Here is a 14,131-nt window from a genome sequence, read left to right as displayed (position 1 = left end):
ATGAAAATGGTAAAGATCTATATAAAATGTTTAATGCACAATTTGCTTTAATTAGGGTCTCATGCAACCATGAGGTATATAGGGGAAGTGTTGTGCAGAGTTGTATCCATTCCCCATCACATGGCCCTGAGCACATTCAAAACTGAGCAGTACTACTGAAAGGCTTAACACACTCATGCCTATGCAGCAAAATTTGAGGCCAGCACTGTACTTGGCTAGAAGAAAGAGATCACTTAATCACTGACATGTAGTCTGCACAAGCAGACACAAAGAATCATTTAAAATAACTTTCCTTTATCAAAATGCAGAGCTGATGGGACATACAGCTAGGCAAAGTGTGGTCTCTAAAAGTACGGAGGAAAAACGTGACTGTCACCCAGTATTCATACAAGACATAAACCATGATTATGATACTCTACTTAAAAGATACTCACAGTATCTTTCACTGCATTTACTTTTTGATCAACGTTTCTTAATTGGGGAAGCAAATACAAGAGTGTAGCCAAAGATACTGTGTGCAATTAATTTAATAGCATTATAGAACAGCAAATCCACTCCTTTAGAATATGATTAATCAATATGTTTCTTGAATCAAGGAGAAACCTATGGGCTCCCATAAACCAAAATCTTCCACAGGAACAAGTTTAAAAGTAGAACACATCACATCTTTAAGATTATTGTCATTAAAGGTCTGTTTCAGTAAACAAAAAAAAAGATCAGAAGCTAGTTTTATGGTCATAAAATAAAAAGTATTTCTTTAAAACAATTACAGCAAACATTCCCTGAGACTTAAGAATCAGCAACAACTATTGCCAGACTGGTTTTTCTGTTACAGTGCAGAAATGTTACAGCACGTTCTCTCCATTCAAAGATCATGCAGGAAGATTAAAGGCCACAGTTTTTATTTACTATGTGCATCTTCCGGATGCGCTCATTTTTCAAGAGCATTAAATCCAGATGCAGCAACCCTCAGCACTGAAGCTAACCAGGACATGAAGGGAGAGAAGGCAGTTAAAAGGTTTAATGCACGTGTTGAGTGTGCATGTTCAGAATTCCTTCCCCCCCCGTGCTACATTTTCTAAATTTCCCCTTCCAACTGTTAGGCTATGGCAGCATTCTGGAATATCCTCCCCTCTCCCTCCCCCCAGAAATACACATATAAAATACATACCCACCACCAAAATGTTCCACTCAGTCAGACAAGTAACTTGTAGTCTAAGCAGAAAACAGTGATAAAGCAGAAGAGTAGAGTAACTATTAAAGTTGAAATAATCAATTTTAATGCCTAAAATTAGATTTCATGGCCCATGGTACTGCTGAAAGCTGTATGCAGCACAGTTTTATCGTTGCATCATTCCTCAGCACACAGAATTGAAGTGCAGTAAACATGTGGAATTTGGTGCAACACACTATCACAAAAAAAGAAAATCTACTTTTTGTTATTAATTCAGCTTGAGAAGATGGCATTCTGGGTCAGTTTGCACTGACTCAGAAAAAGATAAGATCCTATCAGGATCCAAATTCTCATGTTGGAGAAGACGGTTTCTTTCTGTCTTGCCCTAACACCAAATCAATATATGCTTATCTCTCTGTGGCTACCTGCTAGTTCCCTGGCTCTTTCTCCAAGGTAGCACAATCATTCTTTCCTTGCAACTTGCAGCTCTTAGGTCTGCTGAATTCTTTCTTTCATTTCTTCAAAGCATCCAACAGATCTGGCAGTGTCTGCTATTGCTTGATATGAGTGGTGTAACCCCAAAGTGTACAGCATTCATTAGCAGGAGACTATGAAAACCCGACCGAAGATCTGCAAAGACCCTGACTTGCAAAGAGTCTTTTTATGATAAAGATTGTTGATATGGGGTAACAGCAGAAGGGAGACAGCTTTAAGAAGGTTAAAAAAAAAAAAAAAAAAGGCAAGCAGGAAACCAGGGGAGAAGCCTAACACATACCAATGAGAACTGCAGGAGTATCACAGTTGGATCCTGAAAGAGTATTTAAAGGAGACTAGAGAAGCACAAAACCTGAACATCTCTACTTGCCCCAGAAAAACTCAGATGAAAATACCAGCATGTGGGCTGAGGAGTGAAAGCGGGCATGTGAAGTACTCAACGTAACTATAAAACGTTGTGCATATTTTTTTAAGTATAATAGCTTGGCCACACTGGATCTGCTATGCTTATGTCATGCAGTTAATCTGCATGTATGCAGGTTCAAGTGGTCTGGACATCAGTTCTCACTTTGGCCAGGCTGTCAGAGGTCCAGAAACACTGAATAGACGGCCACATTCCTCTTCTATCTCTTGGAAAAACTTTAAGTGAAAATAGAAGACAAGTCTAATAGAGGAGATGGTTGTCCTATCTCTAAATCTTGAGGACTGTGATCCAATTAGTGTTGTATGTATTTCATTTTTTCCTAAGCGTTTTCTCTATCATCAGAGTATCTTTCTGCATGACTTCATCAACTGTTTTACTCAAGGAGATCTAACAGAAAAAATGTATGAAAATAATCTTTACCATCTTTGTGAAGCGGCTATCAAAAAGGTCAAATGAATCAGCTGGCTATAAACTATGACATTTACTGTCTATCAGGAGTATTCGTCATATTGCACAAGAAAATAATGCAATGCGAGTCACAGCAAAACATATAAATATAAATGCATTCAAGTGGTATAAACCTCAGTTGACATTACAGTGAAAAGCCGCTTTTGTCTTGTCTTTTCTACAGTGACAATCTCTCAAAATACACTGCCAGTTACTTTTACTCTTTGTAAGGATCAAGAAGATTCAGGCCTCTGCTCTCATCATCAGCCAGACAGGTCACAATATTGTGTTGGTGATTCTACTCTAAAGACACCAGCTTGTATCTGCTACGGCCACTCAGTAGCTGTTGAACGTTTTGCTGGCTCAAGTACTACCTGTACTGTAAACCAAGCCCTAAAATCTCCACATGCTTAAGCACACAACACTCTGTTCAAGCAGAGTTTTACTTAAAGAGACACTAAGATTAGTGACACAGCTGACACTTCAGCACAAGTCTGGTTGCAGAGGAAGAGAGAGAGGTTCCTGGTGTGTCAGATCTTCACTTTTTCTCTAACAGGAACTGCTAGACATGACGGAGTATAGATCTTGACTAGTTCGTCCCAAGCACAGTCCACCACCTACAAAGCAAACAAAATCTATTTAGATCCTTCATAAGTGTTATTTTTACAAAAACCAGATGGAACTTAGAAGAAAATAACGCATACTGTGGAGTTAATGCTGGTTGGTACTCTACTTTACAATTCTTCAAAATTATCTAATAATGCGGTTAGTTTTGTTTTGTTTTTTAAAATGTTGTCTTAACTTTACTAAGATGCATGAAAATTAACAATCTCATATTTTTCATGGTCCCCATGAGGAAAGCAGGGAAATCTTTGGGTTTCAACTGATTGTTCTAAACAGGCTAAAGAATGTAACTGAGAAAGAAATTAAGGAAGGACACACATAAATGGAGTCCTTGTGGTGTTTCTTCTCTTTACAGGGTCTCAGTACCCTTTTACCATGATATCTAAACACTTCATGATCAAATGTGAACAACTTTCTTATACTTGCAGATATGGAAAATTGTTACAGACATTTTTCTAATAGAGACCTGAGGAATGGAAAAACAAAGAAGTTGACCAAAATGACACAGGAAGTTTCTTGAAGAATTAAGCCAGAACTTCAGTCTCACATTGATAAGCTACAAGATCACTGTATTGTCTTTTGTTGAGAAGAGAGATATCTGTTTGCTGAGCATTGAGAATTGGGGGTGGTGATGTTGCTCCAAGCACTACCTAGACCCCATTAGTCTGATGGAAAGCGATGCCACATGTGCCAATGGCATCTTAGAAACACAGTGACTGATTCCAATATAACTGAAACTTTTCTGAATTGCAAGTCTCAAGGTCTATTCTAGATGCAGGCATGAACCTAAAATCACAAAACCAGAAGGTTAACCTAATTGTATAGCATTAAAAAATTTTAATAAATAACAAGATTCCACAGAAGATGACTATAGAATGCTTTAGATTTGAAAATGATTTGATAATGCACTTTAGAGTGTAACAAAGTGAAAGGGTTAACCACACTGACAATTACTCAAAGTAGATGACCTATAATACATATTCACAAAATACTGTGGGAGACAAAAACTAAGGCAAAGGGAAGAAGAAAGAGTAGGGCTAAAGAGAAAAAGCTGATGAGCACCACAAATATATGCCAGTAAATCTAGCTGAATCCATCTTGCATTATTTTTACAATGTCCTTTCCAGTTGGGATCACAAAGGATACAGTCAGTATTGGATCCTCTGCACAACAAGCTTCCTTCTGCTGCAGACTGCAATTCCTGTTCTCTTCTAGAGCCAGAATGAACAGCTGCACACTAAAAATTTGGAAATCCAACTTCAATATTTGATTTCAGATTATAATTAGCCCATTTTGTGTTTACTATACTGCACTATTATTCATTTTTATTGCTTCCTTAGCTGGTTCTACTTAGTTATTTGAAGTGCTTTCCATATACATCTAAATGGATCAAAAAAAATCTCTTGACAATGTGTCGGTCTATTCATCCGACATAATAGAGCTTTGTGTAATATAATGTTCTGCTGCATTGCAGTCCCCCAAATCATACCAAAAAGAAAATTTGAGTCCTCTACTAAATGCTATGTAGAAACTGGCAGTCACATAAAACACAGGTTTTTTAATATTCTCCACAGCTCTGGATCAGTATCTGTATTTCTATAGGCAACACTTTCTACTTTCATAAAGAAAGAGAGATAACATCTGGAAAAAATCCCATGGGAATTCCCACCTGTTATCAATGTAATTAGTATCCATGAAGTAGCCTCTGAACAAATATAGTTACAGAACCATTTAATCTACCAACACTAAAAATAAACAGGGGATATTAAAAGGGAGTTTGAAAAGGATCACTTGCAGTAATTTGCCCAACTCATTGACTTAATGATAGCCCATGAAAGATGAAAACATAACCAGCAAACAGAAGAAAAATAAAGCTACAGCAGATAACAGTGTATCAAGTTCTTCTGTGCAGCAGGAAGTCTATAATGGAATACTGATATCAGAAACCTTGATGAAAATACACATGCGAAGAACAGCAAACAGGTATGTACAGGAAACTGGGACACTACAGCATGGAACAACATTACAAAATGCAAGAGCATTTCCATTTCTCTATAACACTTTCTCCAAAATACAGCCAAGACTGTAAGAGAAAGGGGACAACTGTAAGCTAACAGTGCAGCAGCCAGCGTTAACTGATGGACAGCTGCTACAGGCCCCTTCGCAGTATCTCATAGATTAGCACTGCCTCAAAAACAAATGACTAAAATGAGCCCTGGGATAGAGAGAAGTGCCTGTTCATGCAGCTACTGCCATCAGTTTACAAAATGTCTTCTTTCATTTTGCCTTTTTCCTTATGACCCATCTTATACAATGGTCTTATGACCATTATGCCTTTCCCCAGAAGAGGGGAACACAGGATATTAAATATAAGTGCTTTAAAAGTATTTAGAACTGTGAGTTCTCATGTGACATATGAACATTTTTACTACATACTTTAAAGCACTTTAGCTATTTATTTTTTTAAAATAAACTAAATGCTACTTAATTTAAATATTAAAATAGCAGCAGCAATTCCATTGGAATGATCCAGAACACCACAGTAAATAAATACAGCATAAAAAAAGCTGCAAGTTCCTAGAGTTTATATTTTGATCAATAAGATGATGTTACTAATAGGCAGAGAAAATCCTCTTGTGGTAGGATGAAGGACAAAGGAAAACTGAAAATGGACTCACACATTATTTGCATACCTGATAAAAGTCCTCGCCTTTAGGAACAGCAAGGCTTTCTGTGAAAATGCCCACTGTCTCGTGGACAAATTTTACTCTCGGATTGAAACAAATCTCACCGCTTTCAGTATTTAGAGCGTGCATGATTTACATCTTTTTCTGTTTAAGCTGACATGCAAACAGAGTAGAAGACAGTTTATTTCAGTTGCAAAGAACTGTATAAATTATAATATCCTTATACTATTGAATATTTTGGACACCTGTATGCCATGGAATTTTCATTATCATTTATGAATACTAAATTGCTCTTGTAACTAAAGCATAAAATTCTACTGTAGCAACTTTTAACTATCAGAAATTGCGGGGAAAAGGAGAATAACTAGAGCTTAATTGTAAAAAAAGAACATTCTACCTTACACTGACTGGTAAATTACATCAAGAAATAGCATAAATAGAAAAAGCATTCTAAACCTGGTAATTTTAATTATAACTAAAGCTATATGGGACAAAGGCAGTCTAACAAAATGACATTTACTACTTGTCTCCAATACTTTTATTTCAGTAGCAAAGTTGCAGTACTAGTATATATGCTAGGGGTACAGTACTGTTATTACTGCAGAATAAACATCATGCCAAGTTATTTGCCAGTAGATATTTAAGCAAGTCTATTTGAAGCACATAAAATGGGGATCACTCTATTTCCCTTCAAATAACGCCAAAAAGCAAGCAAGCAAATGAAAAACTGCAGTCATCACAGGAAGCTGATTGCTTGACTAGAAAATCATAGTTTAACTCAAATGAAACAGCTGTCCTGTATTTTATTGAAGTGTTTATCCTTGTCCCAGAGTATAACAATGTTTCCCACCAATTGATTTAATATTGACATCCATTCATTTATCAAAGCCAATTCCATTGACTCACTGATTTACTCCTCTGACAGGCCCTCTGTTTCCTATTCATCACAATCATCTTGCTTTGCAATAGACTTAGACCTTTTCCAGCACCCGAGGGCAATCCATTCAGTCTAGTGCAATTACCTGCATGACATTCTGCCTCTTTACTGTTCAGAAGCAAGAAAACAAGAGAAATCTCCCAAGTTAGTGGCTAACTTTTTTTTCAATATTTGAAGGTGCAATAAATGCCCAAGTCCTAACCAAGATTAAATACATCCAAAAGAACAAACTAAAAACTTTGAGTTCGGTATCCCCTTTATGAAAGGGTTTAATAAGAAGAAAGGACAGCCCTCTCTAGATTAGTATTTCTGGAATTATCTTGGTGCCACTCAGCTTCCAGAGTGCTCATAATAAATCATAGGATAATACGCAAATGTGTCTGAGTGACCCACTTCTCTTCTCAGCTTTTCTCCATCCCATCCCATTTTCAAATAAAACTAATAGGACCTGTCTTTTTTCTGTAGAAGAGACAGTGGAAAAAGTATTCCGTTCTTTGCTTCCATTAGTGTTGTGTTTCCTATCCTCTTTTAGTATCTTACCTTCTGTGTCTTTTCATACAGAATTTAATGGTCTATTTATATCACTATTATGTATTTTTGAAGGGTCCTGAGCATCCTCTGTAAGCATGTGGGATGGAGATTACGTGGAGATAAAGCAAGCTATTAAGTTTGCTACTCATCAAAATTACTTTCACAGGTGAGCATTAAAACTGGTTGGTTAAGTGCATAATGGATCACGCATGAGTTTAAATGCATTCAGTACCTATTTTGTACTAGAAAATCCAAACCACTACTGTGGCCTTTTGCTTGGTCAACAGTTGCCAGGGTGAACTGCACATGATGCCTACCTTCACACGAGAGTAAAAGTGATGGGAGTTTGTAAATTAAAACTTTTTATTTTCAATGTGCAATAACACCAATCATTTTTTAATTTACTTTTGAAAAAACCCACACATTGATTTAATTATTATTTCCAGTAAAGACAAAATAAAACAAACCCTGGACCAGAAGTTCTTATAAAGATCTAGGTTCAAACTATGATTATCAGAAACAGATGTTCCAAACACTGTTAAGAAGCTATTTCTTCATTGAGGAGAGAAGAGATAAAAGACTTGAGGGGCATTATTTTTCAGATTGCAAAGATATGTCACAAAGAACTGATCTAAAAAACAGGGAGCTGTCTCAACACCTGTTTCGTTGCTCTGACACGGGCAACAGGAAGATGACTTGGTAGTCATGCTACGCATTTCTAAATGCAAGTCTTCTGAGTGTGCATTTCATCAGTAAGACGTAAAGGAAATTGAGATGCAGGTTGCAGGTTAGAGAGAAATCCTTGGCATCTCCACAGAATTTGTAGCAATTCCTCTGTACTCTACAGATCAGGGGAAAGACACCTCCCTAGTCTTTCAAGAACTGTTTTTAATCGGTAAAGTCAATCATAAGTTCTGTAGAAGATACATTGGAACTGCAAAAGGCCTTTCTGTGCTGATACTAGCTTTGGTGACCCCAAATACAGTCAATTTACATGCAGTGAAACTGTGTTTTCTAATGACCCTATCCAATCTTCAAACTCATCCTTCAGCTCAGAATTAAGGTAAGTTCCTTCCTTTTGGGATATCATCACAGATAATCATAAGCCAAACAATGTTTTTGGTAACAGCTGCAAAATCCTGTTGTCTTCCATTGAGTTTCACTAGTGCAATTCACTGGGACTTCTCAAACAGAGTTATTGACCATGCAGAAAAGAAACAAAATCCACTACACTGACTAAAAGACAAGGCTTACAGAAGTAGAAAATATTTGTAAGCCACCTAATCAAATACAATGCACAAGCAACACATTTATTACGAAACTGCTGCCTCCCACTTCTTCCCAGTACTTCAGAATCAAAATTAAAGTACATTGTACTCTCAGTATGCTGACATTGCAGCTTTTACAGAATTGCAATGCCTGACAACAACCTTTCCAAACACCTTAGGATAAGACTTCTGCTGATAATGGCAAAGGGTGACCATTATTCATGAATGGCTAGCTTTGACTTATGCAGTGAAAGTTTAACTTTAACAGTTTGGGAAAGACACATAATAAGCACCAGTAAGAAAAGTCACCTCCCTTTTGCCCCTCCAACTCTGTAAAGGAGTTCAAGTTGGTTTAACATTTGCAGCTGGTTAAATCTGATCTTTCCATGCAAAAATCCACTATGAAATGAAGTAAAAGAACAGATGCTGTAGGATCTTTTTATCTCAAAGGATCACTAACTACATAACTTTAGTAGCATCCTGGAGAAAGACCATAAGGAGAGATTAAAAAGAAGTACAGATAGTGATATAATTATAGCAGTGTGATAGCCACAACAGCTGGGTGGAAGCTATCAGTTCCTTGGCAATTAAGTGTAAAAGATAAGAGCAAGTGATCAAAAGAAAAAGTCTCTGCTTTTCTGTACATTTCCACTAGATGTAACTCCACTTTTACATGAAACAGTCATTTCTGGGCCTGTTGAGGGCGTACAATTAATTCAAATGAACAGCAAAACACATAGCACAACAGCCTCAATAAAGACATCTTCGGCATTTATATTTGGCTCTACTGGTTAAGCCAACTTCAGCACCCACTATCCTGTCCATTCTCCTGCTTGCTGAGATGGCATAGCTAATGCAACACATAGAAAACAGGTAGCAGAACAAACTTGTACACCAAAACTTGACAGATGATAAAAAATTTCTCCATAAAGCTGGAAGAATTTAGAACTAGATTTCAGTTACTTTCAGGGGATGAAGCTCAAGTGTATACAGTTTGGCTATAACCTCCCTCCAACTAGTAAGAAATTACAGCTTTTAAAATTTTAGTGATACTGATGCCATAAGAAAAGTCATGATACCATCAGTACAGCAACATTTCACGGGATCAACGGACCGATGCTACAAAGCACACATTTCTGCTCAGTTCTAACTGCCTCTGGCCAGGTGGAAGGAAGGAGCAGACTGTGGTATGGCGCAACATGCTGGTGATACCCCGCAGCTTTAGGGAGAAGAAAATGGATGTTCAGGGAAGCTGGATCACAAGGACAGCGTAACACAGAGCACAAGACTAGTTTTACGGTTACTGCACTAGTATTATCACTGTCTCCTCATTATTTGGTATGATATGTGTGTACTGCCGTATCACCCATCACCATTTCCAAATGCAATATGGAAGAATTGTGGCCAGGCCCTTTCTTGCACTGATACATCCCAGAGCTCCAGGTGCTTCAAAGAAGTAAGAGAAACCAGTTTTATGTGAACTGATCTACTCTGGGGGGAATATTTACACAAGGAGGTGCAGCCACAGAGAAGACTAGAGAAAACAAGTTTGCCTCCCAAACCATGTTGACACAAACAGCTATTTAGACAGCTAGCTGCCCATTTGTATTATAATTACCATCCAAACACACACAAGCATAGTAAAAGAAAATCGTTAAGCGATCGCTATTTGTGTTGTACATAAGTTATTCTAAAACCTAGGCTTTAACATGCATTCAGATAACAGATGACCTTTACAGGTCTCTTTCAACCCAAACTATTCTATGATTCTATTCTATGATTTTAGACTAGAGAACTGACATTTGGTTTATTCTCATTTGCTGCAGAACAATTTTAATTTCCAAAGGGAGCACCTCAGTATTGTATATCATTGAAGTCCTGTTCTGATTTGGCATGTCACAGATCTATAATGTGCTCTTCATATATCAAGCGTTCTAAGCCGCTACACCACTTGCTATCACTTCCGTTGAAAATCACGTATCCTTGCCATTTAGGAATGTCCTTGTTCATTGTACAGAGAAATGGAAAGATTCCTCTCCTGTTCCCATTAACACGTAATCCTGTTCTCAGCAGCAAGATAGAAAGCCTGGCTCAACGGAAAGCATTAATTTGTACTTTCCACTGGCTGCTTTACAGAGTTCAGAACAGACATGAGATGTAGGCTGAGAAAGGTTTCCAGACAAAACTCAGAGCTTCAGTTTTTCTTACATTTGTCTTAAGCAAAACACAGCTTTAGAACTACAACAGAAAGGGTTGGGTATTTTTTGTCCATGATTTAAAGAAATCTATGGTACATCTGTACTTTCTATTCTTTATATACTTATTGAAATCATTTCAGAATGAAGACAAAAAAAGGTGAATGTTCACAATATCTGTACTTTCTATCTGTGTTATTGATGGATTGCCTACAAGACAGTTAAAATTAATTCATGACTGCCATGTCACACTCAACCTACAACAGAAGAAAAAGGCTGCTTTTAAATAAATCTGCACAAATAATACCAAAATAAGTTAGGTTCATACTTACACGCTGTAGGTAAGCACAGCAAAATCTCAGTAAGAGGTAGGCTTAAAGGAGTATTATAATTTATAAGTCATCAGAACATTCACAGATCACATGCAGGGAAAGTAAGTACCAGGAGAGAAATGAGAAATCCGATGAGCTACAGACTACAATTCCAATATATGGTCTAGCATTATCAGGCCCCAGTGAGGAATAGTATATAGCTGATTACCATTTTCATATTCTCTGTATACATCCTATGCCTATCTAGTGTATATAGAAAGGAGCAAGCTTTAATTGTTTTTCTTTTCCCCAAACATTGGAAAGAACTATCATGTCTGGTTTAAAAAACTGCATACTCTTAATACTGCTGACAAGGTAAATGGATTTGTTCAGTTCTTAATACTGTACACCATTACAAATTTAAAGGATTTTTGGTGCTTAGGGTCTTGTCGCTGTTCTTGTACATGATAAAGCTACTTTGGCTGAAAGCTGGAGTTGGGAGTATTTTCTCCTAGACACCCTGCCTTGCAAGCTCTCACATCACTTACAGTTTAACAGAGAAATACCCTGAATACCATGAGTACCATTTCTGTTAACGCTTTGCACTGTAAAATGCACATTTTTCTATGCACCTGAAAGTTTGTTTGTCAGTTGTCTGAAATTGTTATGAACCTGACACCAACATTATGGTGGAAAAAAACCCAAACCAAACAACAGTTGATTTTATTAAAATGCAAAGCTTTCAACAAACGCTTACTTTACATAGAGGCAGATACACCAAAATAGATATCAGAATCTTAATTAAGGACAAAGGAGTTTTCTGTTTCACCTAGCTAATACTTACCTTCACAACCTGGGACCCATTCTTATGGCCAGATCTCTCCCCCACGTGTTGCCTCCCCTTAGCAAGGATACTGTACAAGAACCAGCTTGCCTGCATGTACCTACTCTTGCCTGTGGATTCTGTTCAAAGCTCAATCAGTTCCACAGGAATGTCTCGTAATTCCTAGATCAGATACTTAATCACAGTTTCTATTTTGAACCCTTTTTCAAAAGTACAGACTGTTTTTTTCTTGACATGTAAAGGTGCTTCAAAAATACTGAAGCTCATTGGGCACAGCCAAAGAAAATATAGTCTGTCTAGACAACAAAAATATCATTAAGAATGAAAGCAAAGGTTAATGACCAGAATGGTACTTAATTGACTATAAATGAATAAAATAACCTGCATGCATGGAGGAGAGAAGGACTTAAAATCTCAGATCGTAACTCCTCCAAGCATACAGTGAAAATCACAAGTCATACAAATGCATGAACAATGAGTGGGGCTCATTATCAGGTCTTGATAGAGAGCAGACATGAAGGCAACCTACATATTGGGAACAGCAGCATAAAATTTAAGCAAATAATCTTCACTGGATCAATGTAGAAGCCAGGGAAAGGCTGCAACACTCATACTGGAAGCAAGTATTCAGTAAGTGTTCATTCTTTATCTTGTAGTTACAGTTTAATTCTATCACAGGTTTTTAAATTTCTTTTAAAAACAGAATGTTTACATTTTGCATTGCTGTGATATCCAACCCTCACAACACATTAAATCAACTCAACAGAAAAAACAGAGGAATAATAAAGCTGTTGCAGATGCCAAACTTCTGTCTGGAAGGCACACTGGCATGCAGTCTATATGGATATGTACCCCAGATTTACAGTGTTTGTGCATTAAGTCCAACAAAGGACTTGTATAATTTCTGCATGGAAAAAAATACCTGGATGCATGAATGCCCTAACGTAGATGGGTATGCACACCATCATTTTCCTTTTTCCAACATACAAGTGCATGTGCAGCTGTTTTCTTTCAATGCATTACCTATCATCAAGGAACATTAACTTGACCTTGTGCCAAGAAGGCTATTCCATACATTGCAGTTACAAAAGAAGGAATATCCACATAGCAGCAACTGCAAGTTTGACAGATAAATCCTACAAAAAGAAGTCATATCTAGCCAGACAGTCAGAAATACCATCCACTGAGATCCATTCTGTAACACGCAGGGCTCTCTGCAACTGGCTTGTAATCAAGATGTAATCACATCTTCAATACAAAACGAAGAAAAATCTTCCCGCCTCATTCAGATCCATGGAAAACCCACACCAACCTCATGGAAAGCTGAACTGGGCTCAGAGCATGCAGTGATGTAACACTGTAAGGCTCTAACATACTATGCTATGCTTGCTGCTTCCTCTGGACCAAATTCAGCCAGAATTGTACCTATGCACTCACTTGGGATGAAGTCTTAATTCCCAGCGACTGGCCTTTAAGTTATTCTTGCCCTGCCCCAATGAAAAATAACCTGAACCTTGAGAATTTTTTTTTCAGCCTTACAAATTCCCTCATGTGGTTCACAGCACAGCCTCATGAACAGTTCCTGCAGCACCTGTGAGGCAACAGAATTAAGGTAACAAGCAACCAGGCAGGAAACTCTTCAAGCTAGCATTTGGCTAGAATGGTTCCACATACATTAAGCAAAGTATTTTGCCAAACTTACACCTTCCTCCTGTGTCTTTTTATCAGTAGCAGAAATTATGATGGTTTCATTTGCTTTGTCCATTCAGAATTTCATTGCAGATGTTAAAAGTCATTTTTATCTGGTGTGAAAAAATTAATTTCACTGTGAATTAGAACGGAATCTAGATGCAAATGGTATCTGTGGCACATTAAATAGTGCATTAGTTACAGTTAACTCAGTGAGAGTAATTTCTGTGTGAAAACTATAGGCTTTCTTGTTTTAAAGCAAATAATTAACTTTAGTTTTTCTGCCTTTCTTGCCTGAAAAAACAGTTCATACTACAAACAATCCTCTGTTTACAGAATAGAAACAATTGTAGCAACAGAAGCAGAGAAGAATCCTACCACAACCCATACACAAATAAGTGCCCCTGATAAAATGGGTTCCACTCATTCATGTCAATAGCTGAGGGTTTTAGAATTCTAACTACATATCAAGCCTCTTCTAGTACTCCAAATACTATGACAAACC

The 14,131-nt window shown here is 37.4% G+C and overlaps 1 protein-coding gene across 2 annotated transcripts in view; it reads right to left on the bottom strand.

Annotated features, from left to right (window-relative positions):
• Positions 1–509: 509 nt before the first annotated feature.
• PEX7 (peroxisomal biogenesis factor 7) overlaps positions 510–14,131 on the bottom strand; it is a 47,882-nt gene continuing 34,260 nt past the window's right edge. Inside the window, exons 10-11 of one of the 2 annotated variants that reach the window (XM_052784471.1) lie at positions 13,640–13,739; positions 510–3,157 (exon numbers count right to left, since the gene is read on the bottom strand). In XM_052784471.1, the coding sequence (XP_052640431.1) occupies positions 13,686–13,739 (54 nt within the window). In that variant the 3' untranslated portion in view covers positions 510–3,157; positions 13,640–13,685. The remainder of the gene's footprint in view (positions 3,158–13,639; positions 13,740–14,131) is intronic. The other variant, XM_052784470.1, reaches the window with a different exon arrangement.

Source organism: Harpia harpyja, chromosome 4 (assembly GCF_026419915.1).
Source record: "Harpia harpyja isolate bHarHar1 chromosome 4, bHarHar1 primary haplotype, whole genome shotgun sequence".
Lineage (NCBI taxonomy): Eukaryota > Metazoa > Chordata > Aves > Accipitriformes > Accipitridae > Harpia > Harpia harpyja.
Note: the sequence above shows the minus strand (reverse complement) of the source record. Positions and strands in the feature narration are given on the sequence as shown.